Below are 23,610 nucleotides of genomic sequence, written 5' to 3'. Positions count from 1 at the left end.
GTCTAATTATAATAATTGGACGTTATATTTGTGTATTTTTTAAGATGGTGTTTATTAATTTGTTGTGATTTACAATCACTGCTGAATGTTAACTCAAATTATTTTTTATCTTAAACTGTTGATTTACATGTGTTAAAAACAGCTTGAGTGTGTGTGTGTGTGTGTGTGTGTGTGTGTGTGTGTGTGTGTGTGTGTGTGTGTGTGTGTGTGTGTGTGTGTGTGTGTGTGTGTGTGTGTGTGTGTGTGTGTGTGTGTGTGTGTGTGTTTTCATTCAACCTTCAACTTAGCAATACATTGAGGAAGAAGCTTTATTTAAAATTTAGCTAAGCAAAAGAGAAATGAAAAGGTCCTTGGAAAGAAAATTGCAGGCTAACTCAAAAGTGGCAACAAACAAAAACATGATAAAGACAAAACAGTGTAGCCTTGACATAAAAGGTTTTCTGCGTGTTGGCTGTATGCTGGACAGCCATGGACGTACCAGGATAACATGTTGGTCTGTTATGTGTAGTTTGTTGTAATACACTGAAATGAGTATCGAATAACACAGTTTTGGTTTTTGTTTTTTTAAACAAGAAGTTTTACTCCTGATGACATTCAATCTAAATAATCCTTAAACTATAGAGAAGGAAATTGCCATGGTCAAAGTTCATAAGGTAAAATTGTTTGCCTGTTGGCCAGGATAACCACATCACATTGCCAGTGGTTCCAGCTCACCCTGGGGTATAGCGTGGTAATTGGGCTTGTTAAATGATTTTTCTTTTTTTTTTGGACTGGGTATATGCTTTGGGGCTCATAGCCTACCTTTCTTCCTGATAGTGCTCACTGTGCTGGATGTGCAACAGATTGTAGACAAGGGTGTTCATATACGTAGGATATATTTTTTGTGGTGGCACCCTCTAGGTGACTCTGCTGTCATTTACCAAACTGATAATGCAATACCTGTTAACAATAACATCAAATGACAAAGAGGGTTGAAAATAATGCTTTGCCCCTTGCCAAGAATGGTTCAGCATCAGTTTCTCTGATCAGCAATGCAACTCTGATGAAGTGATATGAAAGATCAATAGCCCCATCTAGTGGTTCAAGAATGCCCCACCACTACACACACACCCTCCTTGCACCCAATTTGCTCTTCCTACCAACAGACATCAGAAGAAAAGTAGCTTCAGTTGATTGGTGATTAAATGCTCATTTTAGCATAGAGCTTGTTTGATTTCACTTTTAGCATTAAGAGTGCTCATCTCTTATTTTCTGTGACACTGAGTTTGTTTCAGTAGCCTACTGCTTTGTAGGCATGATGAATAATGAAAGCAAAATATCTGTAAATTTGTTTACACCAATGTTAAACATAGTTTCCAATGCTTTGAATTGGCATTAGGCACATATGTGGTAAAACATCGGCCTGCAGTGTGTGTCAATAATATATACCCTACTCAGGTGTCAGTTTATTAGGTAGGTACACCTGGCTAAACCTATGCAACCTAACCAACAGCTCTACAATACATCCTGCTTCACAAAGGTTATATTATGATGCTGTTGGAATTGTTGAGCTGCTGATTCAACATAATGATCACTTTTGGAGGATGTTGTTCATGGTGCTGTTGAATTTTAATGCATTATATAAAGAGGTGCTTCTGGTATATAGAAGGGTATAGTCTACACTTGGTGATGAATAAGGGTGTGAAAAATAATATGCCTGTTGGTAGCCTATAGGCTGGAGGTAGGACGTAGACCACGTGGTCCAGTCTTCTAGTATCTATATGTATATATATATATATAGTATATGTCCCATACAGCTGAATTAACACAGTTTTATACTATAGCTTACATGAAACAATTTCAATTCCAAACATTAGTGTCCAGTCTAGTAGATAGGTATAATCTGGCCACTGAGATAATAGCCTACATCTCACACTGCTAATGACAAGTGAACACCACAACAATTTTATGCCACATAGGGCCTACAACCCACAACAGCCTATATAATATATTATTATATAGGCTATATAATTTTCCACCGTGGTGGAAAATTGCCTTTGGCACACCATATAAAAAGTATAATGTGTATAAAAGATATAAATTTCATCAAGCATAAGAACACAATTAAAACTCAATTAAACAAATAAAATAAACAAATGAATAGCCTGAAGCACGCACACACACTCTTGTCTTTGAGAGCAGTAGTAGGGATGAGAGACTTTTTAAAAGCTTAGCCAATGGGACTCTCCTAGACTTGGAGCTCAAATTGTTTGGTGAGGGCGTGGGAGCTGTCTGCGAGCATATTAGGCCTATTTCCTAGCCTTTCTCTTTGTCCTCTCAGTGCAAATCTTCGTTAGAGGCTTTTGGGGTCGCCCTACTATTTTGCTTGCCTTCGACACAATCTTGCAACATAATTTATTAAGCTTTTATTGAAATAAAATATATCTATATTATTATTGTAGGGTCACATGCAGAGCAGTGGGTGGCGGTAGTGTGATTCATGGTCATGCTTAGTTTTTTTTAAAGACGGTAGAAGAAGCAGCAGTAAGCTGACCAGTAGCCACACTGCCACCGCACGTTGTTGTAATGTCAGAAAGCCCAGCTGGGACGGACTGCTGCCGTGGGACGGCGGTGGCTTGAGTTACTGTTGCTAAAGCATTTGGACAAGGTAACTGGATGGAAACATCGCAGAGTTTTAAAAGTCTGTGAAGCTGTTCTTTCGTGTTTGTAGTGTTTATCTGTGGTCTCAAAACACACGAAGGAAGCGGGGCTGACGCTGGAGAGAGACAGTTTGCTGACTGGAACACATGCAAGAGCTAAAGCTAACCTGCTAGCGTTAGCTACATTAGCCTGTCTGCTAACGTTGATGCTGCCTTCAAGTACTCCTTTTTATGCTCCGTCCTCCGACACCTTTGTAAACATATAATTCACTGATAATCTTAAATTAACTCACAATAAATGTTATAGTTCGGATTTAAAAGCTTGTGATAAACCACATAAAGGTGAAGCCAACATTTACTTTGGTTCGTTACGATCGTTTAAAAGTTAACGTTACTTGAGGGCTTTCGATTTGTTTATGATGCAAAAGAGGACCAACAAGTGTCACAACAGATTATGTTTTCCATCGGTAACTAGCTACTGTCAGTTTCATTCCGTGGCGACACTTCTTTCTTTTCTTTTCTTGTTATCTATCGGTATATAGAAAAATAGAAAAGGTGGCGACGTAAAGTGTAGTTGAAAAGATGTTTGTTTTCCTCTGTTAGGAGTCACTGAAATCCTCCCGTGAAAGCATCACTGTTCACCAAGTAAACATCAGCAGTGGCTTGATGCGACAAATGACTTTTGTAAATCTCTTATAAAACGTAATAAGATATAGGTGGAAACACAGTCATTCTCTGATTTTACTTTTAACTTTTCTTTGGTTTATATTATTGTGTAAACCAGAAACCTCAGAATTCTGTCATGTGAAACATAAAAAATTTAGTCATGCCCTGTACCCTGTGAGATTGTGAATAATTAGCCATTTGCAGGCCCAATTCAGACTTGGGCTGACTCAATTGAAAACTTAAACTTAGATGCAATGTTAATTTAAAGTCTCAAGTCCTTATTTTACTATGCATTACAAAAACTTTGTACAGATAAAACCATACGTTAATTATAAGACATACCCTTAGTTTGTATAAACACTGCACTGTTTGAGTAATTTTGACAGTTAGTACATATTACTGGGGTGGTTGTTAAATGTATATTTTTTTAAATATAATGAAAAAATGAATTGTTTTGAATTTGGGATATTCCTTACAGGCTTGGGCGTCATCATGCGGCGGGGTGAGCACGCTCCACAGGCTTTCCAGGCCCCGGTGGATGTCCATGCCAGTGCGGATGGCCAGGTGTACATGTTTAAGAGGAAGCCAAATGAGTCCTCAGACGATGAGGAACTCAGTGTCATGGAGATGAGGCCACGGATTTACCGAGAGCAGGAGCTGAGAAACATTCAGCTGCTGGAGCGGAAGGTGTTAGAGGGTGACAATCTCAACAAACTTGCACTACAATATGGGTGTAAGGTAAAAATTTTTAATAGTATTTAAAATAATTTCTGGTATTCACAATCTACTCAATAGTCTAGTAATTGCACTGTAGTGACATCAATATACCTTCATTCCCAATTCTCCCCACAGGTGGCAGACATAAAGCGGCTGAACAACCTTATACAGGAGCAAGACTTATTTGCACTGACATCTATCAAAATACCAGTTCAGAAACACAGCTTTTTAACTGAGACTTACACAAACTTAAATGATGCTCGAGAAGAGATGCCACATTCATCCGCTCCACCAGCGAGCCCTCAGGACAGAGCAAGACCCCAACCACATCTGCAGGAGGTCACGGACTTTCTAATGGAGGTGGATAATGACATCGAGAAACTGATCCAGACAACGAATGATCAAGATGAGGATTTCTTGGATGACCTGGGAAAAGAACGAAGGTTTGGTTTCAGGCGACGGGGCCTGACCAGTCATGGTGCAGACTGGGGAATCCAGTGGTGGAACGCCGTAGTTGCCATGCTCCTGATAGGCATAGTCCTGCCAATATTTTATGTTATTTATTTCAAAACAAAGGATAATGGAGCAGTTTCACCAACAGATGGTAGTGGTGCTTTACAGTCATCCATCAAATCTTCAAACGACTCGGGGATGGGCCTCAGTCTAGTGAGGCCCGAGGGTTCTCAGGAACCGGGATAGTGGAGGCTTGAGTCATTTTAAGATTGTTGGGTTAGATCTCAGAACAATGTGACAATCAATATAAAGGTCAGTGTAATAACACTGTGTCTGATTTATACTAGTGAATTTTACATTTAATCTTTCTGTAACTGATGCAGATACCTCAGTGGTTGCACTGAAGTAGCTACACGCTGCTCTCATTTTTGTGACTATGCAGTTCATCGACAGGCTCTCAGCAGACAGTTGTTTGACGTATTACTCTTGGAGCTGTTTTCTCTCTGATCCTTTGGTTTGAAAAACTCTTATTTGTTGGGATCACGGCTCCTCAAGTGCTTTCCTAAATCTGCGATTACATGGTTGTGTCATGTGAAATCCTCACGTGAATCAAGCTAAAAAATTTGTCCAAATAGAAAATTTTTGGCTAGAAAAACAACTCCACACATGTAGATGTTTCTGTTTAGGTCTATAACCGTAGATAAGAAGGCTAGATTATTCACCCGACGCTGCTGCATGGTGGCCATCTTGGGTCAGGCAACTCGCTCCCTCAGAGCGTTAAGCCTATGGTGCATGTTCTACTAGATTAACCAGATGTTGCTCAGTTTTTGTCAGATTTTCAAACGTTTTGGTTTGTTATGAACATCAGAAATGCAGTTATGATGCAGTATACTCAAAGTCACGAATATTTTAATCATGTACTTTTCTATGAAAGTAACATTATAGTAACATTATGCAAATAGTTAAATAGCTACATACGGAAAACAAATTCACAGATGAATAGTTTTTTAAGTGAAGATGACTGGACCACCCATCTACTGCAGCCAGAGTCAGAGCAAGTTGCCTGACCCAATATGGCCGCCGACCTGTGCGGAGTCCAATCCACCCCCTTGTCTATAACAGCCTGCTTCTCCGCCGCTGCCTGCTGACAATATCAACACTTAAAGTGCCATAAAATCAGTGTCTGGTATCAGGTGTAAATTTGATATCTGTCATGGTACGACAATGGATTTTTAAATTATTTGCCAAAACCAATAGAGATAGATTGTGTTTCACTGTGTGAAGTTACACTGTATTGGACATGGGTTTGAGCATTATCTGTGTGCCTTTGATCTAACTTATTTTTTGCGTCTTTGTGTTCAGTGTTTAGTTATGTCCATGTAGCTTGTGCTTTGTCTCCAGGTCAGACTATGCCAAAACCGTGAGTTGTGTTTACAGTAACAATGTGGTGCAATATGCTTTATCGTGTCAGGTTGCATTTTGAATATGACATTTACTCATCTCCAAGGACCCTGAAGTGTGCAATTTAGAAAAGTGCCTTAAACCTTTATAGTCAAGTTTGTATAGTATTGCACACTCCCATCTTGCATTGTATGATGGGTAGTTGAGTCCACCCTGAAGAGGTGGTGAATTTGTCATGGCTTGTCCAATGCACTTTTTAAAATTCTGAAGTACTTCAATTTTATTGACGCATTTCTAACATGTTTAAGCTCTATTCTAGATGAACAGTGGACATGACAGACGTCTGAGTCTTTTTATCCAGCATGTTTCTATTTAATACAAACTTACACAGTTTAAAGCAGCAGCGGCACCACAAGCTGCGGCCTCCAAAGTGAACATACAATAACATATATTGTAATTGTCATGAATGAGGATTTATGGCAGGACTGTTGTACTGGATTGCATATTTTTAGCTCAGTTCCTAATAAACTGTCAAGTGAGTGTATGTGGTATAAGTTTTAAAGTGTCTCACTGTGTCTTGTTTTTTTATGAAATACTGTACTTTTGCCATTACAGAGTATATTAGAACAACTATCAATAATGCAATTATACACATAAAAGGGTCACTACAGCAAAAACAGAACAAGATAAACATACAGATATGTAATTTGTGATAACTTGCAGAGTATCTAAATATAACAACAAATGATCACTGAAGCCTGTTTGGCAGCTGTACATCAGAGTCCTCCAAATACAACCACATCTGGATGTCCAGTCCAGTGCAACTTTACTTATCAGTAGCTGAATAGGACACTTAATGGAGAACCTGAACCTCTGCCCTGTCAGTCATCAGTTTACTAAACAATCTCTCCAGTGGAAGTACACACAGATGTGAGTTGTACAGTAGGTCAGTTTGGACAGTTGTATTTACAGATAGATTTAATATATAATTAGGTGAGAAACAAGAGTTCAGTGTTCCCTTAACACCATACAAAGATCAGTTTGATACCATCCTCTAAGATGCCAATACATTCGGTCTAAAGCAAGTGAGAGGTCCCAACTTTGCTTTGTGCATTATGTATTCACTCAATTAGAGGAGCAACTTACCCACAGCTCGTCCTTGGTGCACTCTTGGACGCCAGTGCTTCAAATGTGAACACTTAATACATAAACATTAAAAACATCTATACCACACAACATACAGTACATATAAAACTGGAATTCACTCAAAAAACAACCTGCAGGTTTTCATACATTTAAACCAAAATGAATTGTTTTTCACTCACTCAGTCCAAGGTCAAGGTCAGCAGCAGAGCAGCGCTGCTAATAGGAAATCCAGTGTCTGTCCTACGGATGTTCGCAGTACGTGGTCTGAACCTGGATATTCTGTTTGAAAAACAGTGTAACCAAATGCTACTGTCCAAGCACTCTTACCAGATACTGAAGAGATGCTTTTAAGTGCTGTATAAATTCAAAGCATGGGCACAGGATAAATTAGGACCTATCGGAATTTGTAAATACATTTCTTATTACCTGTGTGCAAGTCATGTGTGTGAGGACAGCAGTCAAATCCATACAGTGAAAACAAGATTCACGAACATTTTCTGAGAACAAAAGTTGTAGTTTAGCTCTATTGCCACTGAGGCTCTATGCCTTTTATTAATCCATGACCTGAGACCCTCGTCTCATAACTACAGCTCACGAACCCTGCTCTGATCTAGCTCCAGGCCGCAGAGCTCTGGCATGCTGCCACCTCCCAGTCTGAGCCTTATCCTACTGTTAATATACAGCCCCCCACCACCCACCACCCACCCCCACCTCCAACCTGGACACTTCTACTCCGTGCTTTTCTTTATTTGATGAAATCCATATCAAGTCTGCTCCTGTAGAGGAGAGATTTACTTAATATGATCTGATTCTTACTTTCAACAAGCCAAGTGCCGTATGGTGGGCCTGATTAGTATTAAACAGTACATGCCAATGCGCAGGAGACGAGTTTGGCCTACGCATAGCTGTCAGATTATGCTGAAACATCACTAAAACCTACAAGAAATACATATTCCTCTCATAATATGTAGTATTTATGCACACTCTGGGTATGGGTGTGTTTTTAGGGGTGGTGTAGCAGAAGAGCTGGTTTTGAATCTAGCACATTTTTTGGAGTAGAGTGAACGTCTATGGAGGTGGGGGCTGAAGCCGAAGGGGCTTTCCCCCTGAACAAAGCACAGCCATCCATACAGTCTGGGTGGAGGGTAAATAGAGTGAAAAGATTCATGAGCAAACCGAAGCTCTGCAGCTTTAAGAAGTTTGCACACTTGAGCAGCTGGCAGTGGGCCACTTGGCCAACATAAACAGCCCTAATCCTTTTTCCAAGGAGCTTTCAACACTCATCTCTCTGGCACATCGGCCACTGACTCACTCTCCCTCTGACATTCCTGTCTGTTTGGACCTGTGCAGAGCCGACACCAGGAGGCACTGTGGCCCTTACAATGTAAACGCTGTTGTGTTAGTGCTGTTGATCATTATTCACTCCTAAGGTATGTGCCTTCCTTTGATTTTCCCCTGAAGCGAAACAGGTCTCAGTTTTCACTCTTTCTTAGTGGGGATGGAAGCTTAGTTTCACGATGTCATGTTGACCTGAAGCCCACAGAAGTATATGTTGTTCATGAAATTGGTGATGACAAAGGAAAACAGGCAACTTTCACATGGTTGCTTGTCTTCACCTTCACATGTTTTTCACATAAAAAAAAAAAAAAAATTCAAATCAGGTTAACAGTAGTTTTTTTTTTTTTTTTGACGCGTCTTTCACTTTTAATGCCAAATGAACTCTGTTACCACTCTCAGAAACTGAAACCTTACAATTAGTATATGAAAACAACGATAACAAAACAACTTTAATGACTTTCAGATATGAAAAAAAAAACATGATTATTAGTTTTATAAACCAAAATACAGTCTGGCTATTTTCTGTGTGAGGGAGGCTCATGTCTGTTTCTGTGGGGGCAGGGAGATCCAAGGTTTTGATTTCCTCCGCTCCCGGGGGGATTTGGCAGACACAGGGTAATTTGTAGTGAAATTTCCAGCACAGTTTGTTTTGCAGGTGGCTGAGAACGAAGGCAGGGCGTGGTGGGGAATGAGAGAAGCAATTTGCTGTCTGTGGGCTGTGAATGTGTGTATTGTTGCACAGCAGTAGGTTTAGTGTTGTGCCGGTATGTGCTATGGTCGGGGCTGGAAGGGTGGAAGGAAGGGAGCAAGTCAGACTTTCATGGACAAAAACCAAAACCACAGCTAGTGTAACTGTTCAAATGGTTTCAATGAAAATACACGTTTCACTCACATTGTTTGGTGACTTTTTAAGATTTTTTTTTTTGACATCAAGGCCAAGACTTTGCATAGCCTCAAAAATACGTTACCTTTAACTTTTCATGTATCAGCAGACCGACATCAGCTTGACACAAAGAACATGGAAAAACTCTTTGAATCGGTGAAGGAGGTCACATGACAAAGCAACATGAGTATGTATTTGAAGGCTTTTGCCAGGAGACATTTCAGTCTCACAGGCTTCAGAGTGGTTTCAATTAAAAATTCCTTTCTTTGAATCCCCAGCCAGAATTTCATTGTATGAATCCATGCCAGATGTTACACTTGAAGAACACACAAGGTGTCAAGAAGGACAAAGCAGCACATATTTAGTCTTATGAGAAACATATATCTGTACCATTAAAACTAATCCGCCAGAGAAACCAGAAAATATGCTATCAAGGAATATTTAACTAAAGTGCTGTCTTTTTTTCTTAATGCAGTGGATCATGCATTCGAATGAGAACAGATAATATATTGTATGCATGCTGTATGTTATCCCTTAAGTCTGTCTGTGTAAGTAAGGGATCATCTGGAGGCGCAGCTGGCTGGAGAATGTGATGTTCTGTCAGTCATGTTCCTGCAGGGGCGGCTGTTTTTCTTTCGCCCCCGCTGTGGGGGAACCAATTGTGCAGCACCTGTTTTACATTCCACCCGAGGCTTGAGGGGTCTTCACCCGAGGGACGCTTCCAGTCTAACTACACAGAGAGAGTATATGAAGAATGCAAAGTTATAGAGTCCTTCATTGCTATTGTCTCTTCATTCTTTGTAAGAGCTGTACTGATACACTCCACATTTAGAGATAGAAAGGAAACTTAAATAAGAGTCTGAACGTGTTCCTTTGAAAAGAGTCTGAGCTAATTTGCTGAAGTTAGAACATTATTGAAGACAGTCAATGTGAATCCAGAAATAAAATATGGCCCAGTGGTCACATTATTACCTACACCTGTAAAATGTACCATAATGCACTACAAAACCTCTGACATTAATTCTACCTGTTGGATTATTTGTAATGCTGGGTTTTTTCTGTTTTTTGTTTTCAAAAAGTGCAAAAATCAACATATATTTAAGCACAAGGTCACATTTAAAGGTGACATTGTGGTAGATTTACCCACTTAACAGTTATATTGGTTTGGTATAGGTGTCCACTGAATGCAGACGTGTGTAGAAATGCCACACAGCGTTATTATCACAATGATATCAGAGGGAGCAGTAGATTCAGGATGAACATGCTGTATTATTTGTGACCGAATAACTGAATCCTTATTTAATTTAAATGTACTTCATCAGGATGAAGTTTTCACGTGACTCTAGGACTATTTCTAAAGATAATTTATAAAACACTCTCAATCTTATCTTTAATAATGATTCTCAGATTATATACTTGTTTGTGTAAATGTGCACTCTATTGTGTCCTTGTTAGCTGCAAAGGACAATGCTGGCAGGATGAAAAAATCCACTGAGACAGGCATGGATGAGGAGGAGATAATGGGTTGGACATGCTTCTCTAAATCACTGGATGCATCTCAACTGAGCACCTGCTTGGCCTGGAGGAGCACATCCAGTCATAAACAGGAGGCTCGATATGGGCTCTCTACCCTGTTTGTATATTACACCTGCAGTGATCATCAAATTAAACCCATTAGGCAAACAATACAAAGACAACCACCACTTTAAAGTTTGTTGTGAACCATTAAAACCATCCAAATGCCTTCAGATGCCAAATTATGCAGCTTGAACAAACTGGTCTTTAAATAACTTACATAATAAAAATAACTAATAATAATAATAATCCAAGGAGACCAGTGCTGTTTTCTATTTTCTGCTTGACATTTTCGAGACTGTAACACAAAATCAGGCCTCTTGATCTAAGCAGCAGAGCTGAGTATGAAACAGCTGTGTCAGACCAGGTGCAGTCTGTTCAGCTCCCCAGTCTCAAGTACAATTTATACCGTAATTCCTGGCAGACAGTTTGTGGCTTGCCACTGCCAGATGAAGACTATTCAAACTGGATGGCTTTTAAACTGGAATTGTAATGTCCCCCTCACACTGCTGGGGGATTCCTGTTATTAACAGACATTTCTCAGTCTGTGGGTTTACTCCACACGAGGACCCTTGGGGTTTTTGTGAAATAAAAGGGAGACTAATGCGAGTGTGAGCGCTGTAGTGAGTGTTAATGACATGAAAATCCTCCTTCATCGCCTGCATTCAAATCTCATTGCCCCAAACAGCAAATGAAACAATGTTGTGGACATGTTGTGAAAACACAATATAACAGTAATTATACCAGGATGCTAAAAAAAAAAATCACCCCTGCACTCCAGCTTTAAGCCAAATACAGCAATTTGTTTGGAAGATGACACGTAATGAGAACCACTTGCCGTTGGACTCCATAAATTCTGTCAGGGTTTGGAGGTTGCAGGACTCGGTGCTCTGCTCATCCCTCTGAAGTACTTGAAAAACATCCATTGCACGTCACGCTGAGAGATGCCGAATTTCCTGCCATTCCCAGATGTTCCCGTGCAGATGTTCTCAGAGGAGTCTTTCAAAGGAAAATTTATTTGCTTGAGAAAGCTGTGCTTATGTTTGCCATTGCTCACACGTCGGTGCAGAAATTTGCAGACTAATTCAACATAAAGAGAGGTTCAAAACACCAAAGATTAGACCATATGAAAAAAAAGAGCTCATATAATAGTATAGTAATAGTAAACATTTGTCAGTGTTCCTTTTTTATAGATGAAATGATAAAGGATGTATTGTTAAGTAAATTGTAATGTGTGACATTGTGACGTATTTTACAAAAAAAAGAAAAATAGATCAATAATAGATAATAATAGATAGAAAGCATAGATTTAAGTGAATTTAGGATTCATCCAAAGTTAATTATTAAACACTGTCATGATTATTATTTCATTGTGCTGATTTATCGGTATCTTGGCCACTCAACGACTTCATCTCATCCTGCAGCTGCTTTTTACACTTTACTGACACAACCCAGCAGCAGATAGTGACTGTCAAGTGAAGCACCATTGAATGGTAAAGTAAAACAACGGTGGTCAAAACAAGATAGAGGACTTTATCGACAATGTGAATGGACACAGTGAACAAACATCTATCTCTTATCCACACCAGCACTCACAAAGCTGGGGGAAAGCACTTGTCAGCCCGTTCCCTTTGGCGAGCGGCTCCCGATCATCAGACAGATAAAGACACAGTGGCAGAGCTGTTGTACAGGAAGACTGAGTTGTAACCTTGAAGATTACTTATTGGGGAGACTGGCAGGGAAGGACTGATGTGAAACCCTTTCAAATGAAGCTTGTGATGAGCCACTGTTTTTGTTCTCAAAATGCTTTATGGAGGCCAGAATATGCAGACTTGAGAGATGTAAACTGATCTCTGTGTTTGTGTGTGTACACAGTTGGGTTGATTGCTCATTAATTGTGCTTGCAATCGCCAGATGCAAGCAGATCTTCCAGCAGATTTCAACAGTCAAAGCAGGCGAATAAACTCAGGGCAGTGGGTGCGAGCTTGTGCGTTATGTTGCATGTGAAATAAAAAAAAAACGAATATTGTGGGACAGCTCCAGGAAAACCAGGGGTCAAGTAAGGTTCAACGAGGATGTGCAGCCTGTTTGCTAATCTCAAATTACGGCTCCTCAAATAACTCCGCCCCTTTTATGGTCAGTGCCCTGTCAGTGTCAGTCAGAGCGATGCCTCATTGACTTCTGTTACTATTGGTCTCTGTACTGGTTGTTCCCACAGTTGATCTAGAAAGAGGTGGAGCAGGAGTATAATCTTCTTTTTCCTGACTGAGGATGCACAACTTTGGACAATTCTAGACATCCTTTTTAGTCAACAGCACTAGGATTAGCTCTGTGCGGCTGTTCTCAAGGACAGAGATGTATTGAGACAGATGTTAACATCCGCATACTAAAATTGTTTATAGTTCAGTGCCACTGCAATCTTAGCTTAGCTTATTAGCATGCAGGCGTTTGGTAATTTGCTGGAGGAAGACAGAGGATCATCAAAGTCTCTTGGATACATCCTTTAGAGACCACGAATGTTGCACGAAATTTCCTCCCGTCGTTGTCGAGATAATTCAGTCCATGTGAAAACACATCACAAGGTTGTAGAAAACGCGAAGACCCTGATCATTAAAACTTGGAGAACCATCATCAGTCTACCAAGAGAATCTGAGTGAACTATTTGCCTAAGATACAAAAATATTTTAAGTAGGTCATGAACGTGCAGCCTGTCAAACATGTCTCGAGCGAGTTATTATGGGATGGAAAAAATCCCTTCCTTTTGTAATCACTGGAACAAGGACACACAGCGACAACATTCGAGAATTTTATCAGCTCCGGGCACATACTGTAGATACTTCACCATCAGTAAATTCACTTAGAAACTGAGCTAATCAACAGTTCTCAACTACACGCATGGACGCTCATCACTTAAACAGTACAAAGATAGCAATCAGGATTAGTGGAATATGCCCCTTGAGTAATGTAAGCACACTCCTCTCCCTGTGCCTCTAAGCTCTGTGATAAACATACAAGCTGCCCCAGACTTGTGTACTGAGAAAGATCATAGAGTACTGAGCTTCAGGCTCGCTGCTGTGGTCTGTTCTAATACTGTAGATGCTGCTAAATATTCATGCACATTCAAGCATGCACAGGCTTCTTAGTGCAAATATTATTAAAAAAAGATTAACAAAGTTGCAAAAATATTTCACACTGGAGAATATAGTATTTTCTGACATTCCCCACAAGTCTTATAATGCTGGGTGAAAAGAAAATAAATTATAAATTGAGACATGTAATTTGTATAAAGGAATAATCTTATTTTTGCTGAAAGGAATTAGTTTCTCATGGTTGCACATGTACTTCTCATATGTCATGTGAAAGACATGTGACAAGCACATATACGTGAACATATGTACATCCCTACATTCATTTACATGAGCCTATTGATACCTACGTTTATGAATACAGTGATCAATAACAAATCTATATATAGCAGATTGGACCATAAATAGTCGGGAACACATTATATGTGAGCAAAACAATCTAAACCTGATGAAATATTAACTGGTTTAATTAATTCTGCATGCTTGTACCAACATCTATTTATAGTCATTACTTTCATGACTCCAGATTTGATACATGGAGAAACACTTGACTTGCCCAAGTCTTGTCCCAACTATTTAATTTGATTGCAATATGATGGCTTGCTTTATGAATGCACTATAAAATCACACTTACTCATTTTCTCCTCACTCTGAAAGTGATATGAAATCATTTTCCCCGTGTTGATGTGTTTTTCTGACCTGATTTGTGCTCCCATGGATACAGCTGCAGCGGAGGAACAGTGGGGGAATGGAAAACATGATTCCATTCTATGCTTGGAGGTACAGTGTACACCAACTATATGTGTGTCATGTGTGATGACAATGAAGCCTCCCAACTTGCTGTAACCTGACGCCAAAGGTCAGACTTTGTTCTGCTCTTTAAAATTCAGTAAGCCACTCAGATTAGCGGGGAGGTGTGTTTTTAGCGTTTAGCTCCATGTACTGTAACTGCCACTCTGTGGTACTTTTTTATTTCTGTGTCAGTCAGGGAGTCATTGAATCTGTCAGTCAGCATTACCCTGACTGACCAAACACAAGTTGAATAGTTGTTATGTTGCCAAAAGCAAGACAGGCCAGCTGCTAACACTCAGTCCAGTCACCTCAGTGATCAGACAACAGTGTTTCATATGACAATTTCTCTATCACTATATGAACCGTTCCAGGGAGTCTTGACTTCTTTCTTCTTAGTTGGACTTGACAGAGGTTTGGCCCTCTTCTCTGGTCCCTTATGATTTTAAAAATAATTGCCTGGGACTAGTGCTGGGACTTTAAATTCACAATGTCATTGACCTGGAAATTAAGCAGCGTTTAGCAGCACTATCAGTGTTACTCTTGGGATGTAAATATGAGTTGGTCAATCCACCACTTTGGCCAGGAATAAACTAATATTGAAGTATCTCAGCAACAGTTAGATGGATTTTCGTTTCAGACCTCAGATATTCATGGCCCCAAGGGAATGAATCCTTGGGACTGGTGACCTCTTGACTTTTCTATCACCTGTGAGATTCACTTTTATAGTTTTTAGTATGCCTCAATGGCAACTGGATGTGGTTGAATTAGCCTACCATGAAATTGAATAGTCATTATGTTCCACTTTTCATTTTGCTCTAAATGATTCTGTGTAATAGCTTTGTTTGTGATGACCTGAAAAAATAAATGACATTCTCACCAGCCTCTGTTGCTCTCTGTTTTGTCCCATTTAGCAGATGTTAGCTGGCCAACACATTAAACTAAGATGGTGAGCATATGATGAATATCAACATGTTAGCATTGTCACTGTGAAAGGATACAGCCTCACTAGACTCTCAGTGTGATAATAAGATAATATGATGCTATATACAAAATGTGTTCGTAGTTATTGCTTATAATATTTGAATTTGATTTACTTTTTGATCTTATGCTGCAATTTGTCTTTCACATTACTTCAAAATCGGTGACATTGAGCTATGATGGTTAGCACTGTTGCCTTTCAGCAAGGAAGTTCTGGGCTTGATTCCCGGACCTGGGACCTTTTGCATGTTCTCTCTGAGCCTGCATCATTTCTCTCCAGCCTCCTCCCACAATCCCAAAGACATGCATACTAGGTTAACTTGTAACTCTGAGGTGCCTGTAAGTGTGAATGTGTTTATCTGAATGTGTGGGTGTTTTGGGTGTGTTGCTTGTCTCTAAATATCAGCCCTGTGATAGACTGGCAACCTGTCCAGGATGTACCCTGCCCTTGCACCGTGGCAGCTGGAACTGGCTCCAGCCCTCCTGCGACCCTGAATGGACATATAGCCAATAGATGGATTCCTTCAAACAGCGAAGATGTTTCAGTTAATAATTTGCTCAAAGTCAACAGTGTGTACATCAGATCTGAAGGACTGACACTGAAACTTGAAAAACCATCAATCTCAGTAAAAGTAGCAGTAAAGCATACAGAAAAATGTTCTAAAGGGAATTTGTCCTCCAGATTTCATAGGTGCTGGTGACCGAAAATAAATCTCAACACTCATCCCAGTTTCAAGAGTAAACAGAGCTTTGTGTGAGCAGTGGACAGAGGAGGAGGTGCTGAGCTTCTCCGGCTCTCAGATCCTCTTCATTGTCGGGTTCTCCTTGACACCTGAGAGGTTTCTGAGGTGTTCTGTAAGCCTCATCATGTCAGACCATCGACGCTCCTCTCAGCACTGCAATGAGTGAGCGACAACAGCCTCCCAAAGATAAGAGCAGAGCCAGAGAAAGACCTCTGGACGGCAGTGGTCCCTCAGTCTATGTATGTGTGTGTGTGTGTGTGTGTGTGTGTGTGTGTGTGTGTGTGTGTGTGTGTGTGTGTGTGTGCATTGCGTATGTGCATGTGTGTATGCACATGTCACTGTATCTCTCAGTGGAGGTGATGAGTGAGAACCATGCCCAAGGGGGATCACGTCACCACAGAGATAGCCACCATTGCCTAGCAACCTCAGCCCTCAGGCCCACTGAAGGAAGTGCAAAGTGAAAGCTGATCCTCTTTTTTTTTCTTTTCTTTTTTGAAATGTGCTAATAATGGATCTTTTCAAGCTGAAACAAACCTGAAATGTAGCAAACATTTTCCCTTTGTTTGAAGTCTTTATTCTGGTGATATTCTGTTTTTGGCAAAATCCCATTAAAAGACAAAGACAACAAAGCCTGGTATACGGTAGTTCATTTCTCTGCACCACCGACTCTTTTGTTATTCTAAAACTAGAAACACAACAACAAGCCACTCAAGACATGTGTCTTCAAGGACATGGACATTATTGTTTCTACCGAGTCAACCACATACTGTTACTGTACCGTTTACTCTAGCTTGAGTAGCACTGGCTAATAATGACAGCGCCCAGTCGATTTAGGAAATTACTGAGCCTTGAAAAGTAGATTTGGAATGTTTCTAAAAGATTGTGATCTTCAGTAGAAATAAATCAGCTCAGGACTGACAGCAAGGCTGGGGATGGCGGAAAGTATTGAGCGACTGACGCATATTGGCTTCAGTCTTGTTGACAATAACACAAATATAGAATCACCAGCCTCAGCCTTTAATAATCACAAATCCAAGTTTTTACAACCCAGTTTATTATTGATTTATATAACTGATAACAGTTTCTGGTTGCTGATAAAAAGGCCAATCTCAAAATGACAAAAGCATTAATCAATAATTATCAATAAATACAGATTAATGGACTTTCGAGATTAATTTTTGTGTGCTAATTCGACTGTGTCTAATGTGAGATGTCCTTTACAAAGTGAGCCTGTTACTTGCCGTCACTCTGCCTCTCAGCATCCAGACTCTGAGCTCATTTCATTCGTGTTACTAGACAAATTATTGTCTTCCTGTGAGACACCCCTGGCGAGGCATGTCAATACTGCAGGTGCAGTTGGGCCTGAAATTGCTTTGTTTAAACTTGTCAGGTTGGAATGGAGATTTTGTTGGGTTTTTTTTTTTAGAGGGATCTGTCCTCATTTGCACGGCTAAAGCGCTGTGTAAACCTACCTAGATTTGAAAAAGGAACACTTCTAGAGTGTAAAGAGTCTGTGATTTGATGAGATAATTTAGCTTCATTTTGCAGGCAAAAATTTATGTTGTTCAGTTCTCTTTCTTTGAACTCTTGGTTTTTGTTAGTATCAGACACCACATGTTACAGAGATCAAAAGGAGCTGTAAAAATGTGATTAATGTTAAAGGATTTTTAAAGTGTAAAAAAAAAAAATTCAAAATTGAACATAGGTCTCAATATTTGGTGTATTCATTGAATATCTCTTTACCATACATTTTTTGTGGGTGGGTGGGGGGTATTTTCGCTTTGAATTGACAGGATAGTGGAGAGAGATACTGGGCAATTGACACGTAGTACATCATATTTTCGGTTTTAGATATTAACATTTCAAATTCAAACAGTACAGTACACGCTGCAGCGCCTCTGCTACAACTGACATTTGAAATACTTTCACCACTTCACATGATGTGACATTTCAACCGAATTCAGTGGTTGACACTTCAACCCCTTTCAGGTCTCAAGACTTGACGTACAAAAGAAAAAGAGACTTCTTCCCCTTTTCTAGCTCGCACAGCTTCCACCACTGATACACAATTTATTCCAAATTCACCCAGTGCTTACAGTTCATCTGACAGTTTAATGGACAATGCGATTCATTTCATACACTTGCACTGTCTGGCACTAATTTCTTTCAGGTCTTCCACTTGTATCAGTAACGCTTTGGCTTGACACTTCTGCTCCTTTCAATGCTTCAACTGTCAGTGACCTACTTGTAATTCAGTTGAAACTCTCAACTTACATTTACAAATAACACCTACATTTTTTTTACCCCAATCTTAACTGCAATTTCAACTTTCCCTTCATATTTACTGTGGCTTCTTCAACTTTTTCAGTAATTTTTTACATTTCATATCAAAATGCTGCCTTTTTTTAGTTTAATCTTATCTTATGCTAGCACAAACTTTAATAACGCTTTGCTTTCGCACCTGAACCGAATAATCTGATCTGTTTGGCATTTTCACAGGTGTCAAGACTGGTTTTATGTTAAAGAAATGCAAAGTATGACCGCTCTCAAACGCTTTTAATGTACGGATCACTCTAGCTTCAATAGTCTTTCCCCCCAATTTGTTGAGAGGACAAAGGGCAATGATGCACATTCCTGAGAGCAGCGGCTGAGAAACATTCCATCCACTGTTTGTAATTGTTCACAGCTGTACAGAGAGTCTGCTTCCTATTTGTCACATTCACGGGTCAAGCGCTACCATATTCTTCATAATCACTGGCAAAATAGAAGTAAAGCTCTAGAAAGAAAAGGGTGTTTACTTACTGCAGAAGGTGAAGCGGTACAGCTGTTAGCCTTCCTCTGACTCCGCTACTTGTTCATCTTCTGCGCTTTGTTATTGTGAGGATGTACCCGTCATCTATCTGTTCGAGCACAGGACTGTAAATAAGCCCTTGTCATGTGTTTCTGTAGGATTTTGACATATGTGGCCAAACATAAGTATGCCATTGTGCAAAAGGTGTCTCACTTTTTACCTCCAGCTTATTTCAGATGGGAGCATCTGAGGATGGAACAACATCTCTGAGAGCTACTGCTGATTCGGCTCTTTAAAATGAAGCACATACCATGTAGTATGTCTAACCAAGCCCCTGAGCACTATTCTCTCTCTTTCTGTTTTTAAATCAAATGTCAAGGCTGTCAGCAAAGTTGGTATTAGTCTTTGTTAAAGGAGAATTATCATTGTTGGGGTTTTTTTTTTGGTCGCAGTGCTCTCACTCCCTGAGCCACTCCAGAGCCACAATATTAAAAATAGATGTTATGATTGTGCATGTGTGTATACAAGTGTGTGCGTACGTACGTGTGTGTGTGTTTGCACAGGTGCCAAAAAAATCCAGCTCTGTGCACAATATGTGCTTGTGCTGAGAGTCGATACAAAGTGGTCGTCAGAGAGCGGCACCACAGTCGGCTTTGTTGTTTAGAAACACATCTGAGCAGAAGCTTCTACCTCCAGGTCAAGGTTTTCTAATCAGCTCGGCTCAAACTCCCCTAAATAAGGGCAAATGGGATTAAAAACATATATATGTATTGGCTTTGTTCAGCACGTGCAGCTCATAATGATATTTTTACTGTCCCTTCTTTCAAAGGGCAACAACAAATGCGACCGATTCATGCTAAGGAACTGAGATCAGCTGGAGCAGAAAACCTCAGTCATCGTGTCCAAGTAAAATCGCTTTGCTCAAGCCACGAAATTATAGTTTCTAAGCTTGTGGGTGAGGGAATGAGAGTGACGGTTTTTCTTGTGGACCTTGGGTATGTTTTCAGGAACCACAGACCTAAACCAGGGCATCTGCTGCCAGGAGAGGGAGCTCTAGCTCCTGAAGTATTCTGGGTTCATGCGCTGTCGAAGACTGTTTCCTATCACCAGCTTGTATATTAGAAACTGCAGTAAAAGAAATCTGTAATCAGACACATGCTGTGTGATGTTGCATTTTTCATTTTTTTTTATTTTAGCAATACTTCCTCTGCCATGTGTCTCATTATCAGTAACGAGTGACAATGGTTTCTCAAAGCTCGAGCTCCAAACAACATCATAGTCTGATTGCAAAAGTTCATGGTGTTTTCTTGGTTTGACAGTGTGGTAAAACATTGTCTTCTTGTGTGTCTGTACCTCTGCTTAGCCCCCTGAATTAAACACAGGTTGACATCTTGGACTGTCTTGTCTTGGCTCTGATTTTTAATAGCTGTAGTTTTACTACCTTAGTGAGTGTGAGGTTTGGCTGCATAAACGCATGTGTGTGTGCGCACGGAACTGTGTGTGTGTGCGTGTGCTTGCACTGTGAGGTTGTATACCAATGCAGTGTTGTGGTTTGCAGTCCCTCCTTCCCTCCCCCCTGCACCTCCCCTGCTGGTCTGAAGTGAAACAGCTGCCTCGGCTGCTTTGCCTCCAGCTGCTTCCAAATTGTCCCGCCATTAAGCTATTATATGTTTACAACCACAGCAATGAGCACGAGGTGCTAGAAGTCCTGAAGATCTTCCTCTATTGTAATGGATCATTATCCTGCTTTCTTATTACACAGCTTTTGCCCATGCTGTTAAATAACTCTGATGCAATTTGGCACACTGTGTTAACTGAGCTGCAACAGTACCAGGTACAAATACTTTGTAATACCTGGATTTGAGTTTTTGATAATCATGCATATCCCCATGACAAACAGTTTTACATGCAGCACACTGCAACAGGAAATGGAAAGTGCTTAACCTAATGTTGGGATTATATATGTTAAAGTGATGCACAGATGTATCTGAATTAAGTGTGAAGGTGTGATTTCACATAAACAGGATTTTTTTTTTCTTGCTCTCTAACACGAGCTCCATCTGTGCTCGTTTCGTCTGCTCAGCTCCGGAGCTGCAGGAGAGTGCCCACTCAGAGCAGAGAAGCACGAACACATTGATCTTATTTGGACAGGCTTTTGTCTGGGACACATCCAAACCCAAACAGCCAGGGGAAGCACCACAACAGGGTGTAAGTAATTCTCTTGCAATCCAGACACACTCTGCATAGGTTACAGACAGAGCAAAACCGCTTGTATCATTCAAAACAGTGCTATTTCTTTATTCGCCGTATAATGATTGAGTTAACTGATGCAGTCGCCCTTGTTTTTCTATCCTGTTCAGTTTTGAAGAGTGGTTATGCTGCAGTATTTTAACATACTCCATCTACACTACTTCAGACTGAGCTTAAATGTTGCATGCCAAAGAGGTGTTCCTATGTCAAAAAATGCTGCCCAAAAAGACATCTGGTTCATGTTATGACAACACTCCTCTAAGATGCAGCTTGTATACAACTGAACCAGTTAGCAGCTTTCAGAAATTGGAACCATTCACTATATGCATGTTTCTCATTAACTATGAACACAGAATAATACACTACTCCAGTATATTCCACATTTTCAAAACATACTGTACCTATTTCACAATAACTACAGTTTGTTTACTGAAGCAAGTCTAGAAAAAAAACATGTGTGCTGGTTTTTCTTTTTCTCTGTGTAAAATACAGTCAAGTATGTAGTACATACAGTCCTAATACAGCAGAAATGTTATTCTAATATGTTGTCTTTGTGTTTATCACAGCATTTTTGAGAGAGTTTCCCATTTGTTTGCAGTTTACGGAGAAAACAAAAAAGGCTGGATGCTGCTGAACCAAAACGGAGAATGTAGGACGGCTGTCTATTAACTCAGAGGAAAACACGGATGAAGCTGTTGGGACCTAGTAAGGCGAGGCGATGGACGGGTAGAGGACTAGACAATCTATTGTTCAGACTGAAAAAAAATGATTTGATGAGGTTGAATTCTTGGTGAATAAAAAGTCAGGAAATACTGGAATTGCTCAGTGTCTGTCATTGTGTCCAATCAACAAACCTCAGCCCAAAGATATAGATACATTAGAAGAAGATGAGCAAATCTTAGCATTTAGGGATTGAGAGTTGGAGTGATTCTTTTTTAAAAATTTTTATTTATTATTATTATTATTATTATTATTTAAACTGCTGACTAATTGTTAAATGGACTCATTTCAGCTTGAAATGTCAGTTTTGATGGAGGACATTCAAATGTACAAGACAGGATCGCTACAAAGCAATCAACATGCACTATAACCATAATATAACCAAATCCCATAGTTAGTAGGCCTGTGTGAAAGGTGTAATTATTAAATATCTAAATACAGTTAAGGATCTCTGTGGAATATTTCAATTCCTGTGTCAAAATGTTAGAGAATCAACCAACTTTCAATTCAAAGATTTGGGAAGACTGAAAAATGGGGGAATTGTCTGTCTGTTGTGTTTCTATCACGCAGTCTATATAAATATTTCAAAGCAACAGGTTCCTGGCTTTATCTGCCATCTGTTTAGAATAAGGCAGCAGAAAATAGTAATTCAAACCAGAGCCAAGTTTACGCTCTGCTGGTTGCACAGGGATAACATCAGATCTGTAGCAGTGCAGCTTTACGGCTTATTGGCTGATTTGGTTTTGACTGGATCCATATCTGTATCAGCATCAAATAAGTTCCTACTGAGATCAAAGGAAGCGTCTTACACCTCAGAAAAGTCAACTGAGGCTTTGAAAGTTAAAAATTAAAAAGTAATTAGTAGTCATGTCTTATCAGCCTCTTGTTTTCATTGTAAAAGGCACAGCATCCTACAGAGAGTTTGAACTTTTGCTACGACCACAGCACATGTACAGTAGATGATCTGTGTCGATCCTTTTCCATTTAAAAAAGAATTATGGGACCAAGCTAGTGGTTTGCTGTAATAGCAACCATCTAGCCTCAAATTAGACTCCATTTCTTGATGCATTCTGTAATTACGGCAAGTGATGACTGTATTTACAACACCTAGACTGTTACTCAGTCCAGAGGAGTAAAAACACACACACAAAACATACTGCACAGAAACACTAAAGCAAGATTAATGTCTCTTACAAATAGAAATGTAATGGTAATTTTTTTTTGTGTTAATGATGTTCAGGAAAGAAAACCAATGTTTTGTGGGTATTGTTGACTCAGTTTACTGACTTTATGACTCTCTCCACTACACAACGTTTTAGCATTTTACATGACCCTATAATTAAACAGAAGGTCACTTTTCAGAAAAACATTGAGCCAGCTTTAGATGGATATGATGCTGTGGCATTAAGCCGAGCAGCAGTGTTGTACCATC

At 39.9% G+C, this 23,610-nt stretch overlaps 1 protein-coding gene across 2 annotated transcripts; it reads left to right on the top strand.

Moving 5' to 3' along the window:
* The first annotated feature begins 2,559 nt into the window (after positions 1-2,559).
* Positions 2,560-12,871, top strand: lysmd4 (LysM, putative peptidoglycan-binding, domain containing 4). Of its 2 annotated transcripts, XM_085779209.1 has the most exons (4): positions 2,560-2,647; positions 3,784-4,043; positions 4,158-4,732; positions 12,856-12,871. In XM_085779209.1, exons 2-3 carry the CDS (start codon positions 3,798-3,800, stop codon positions 4,719-4,721), a joined length of 810 nt encoding a protein of 269 aa, XP_085635335.1. In that variant the 5' UTR covers positions 2,560-2,647; positions 3,784-3,797; the 3' UTR covers positions 4,722-4,732; positions 12,856-12,871. The 2 variants fall into 2 exon arrangements, with proteins under 2 accessions (XP_085635335.1, XP_085635334.1); XM_085779208.1 differs by lacking the exon at positions 12,856-12,871 and having other exon boundaries at positions 4,158-6,099.
* Positions 12,872-23,610: the final 10,739 nt, after the last annotated feature.

Source organism: Trachurus japonicus, chromosome 6 (genome assembly GCF_045865225.1).
Source record: "Trachurus japonicus isolate A0001 chromosome 6, Traja_1.0".
Lineage (NCBI taxonomy): Eukaryota > Metazoa > Chordata > Actinopteri > Carangiformes > Carangidae > Trachurus > Trachurus japonicus.
The sequence above is the reverse complement of the archived record's forward strand: the minus strand, read 5'-3'. Positions and strand labels throughout refer to the sequence as shown.

What these genes read in the sequence shown, in the direction of transcription:
- lysmd4 (XM_085779209.1), top strand. Translation starts at nt 3,798, where the DNA reads ATGCGGCGGGGTGAGCACGCTCCACAGGCTTTCCAGGCCCCGGTGGAT. An exon ending in CACTACAATATGGGTGTAAG is followed by an intron (nt 4,044 to 4,157) that starts GTAAAAATTTTT and finishes TTCTCCCCACAG; the next exon opens with GTGGCAGACATAAAGCGGCT.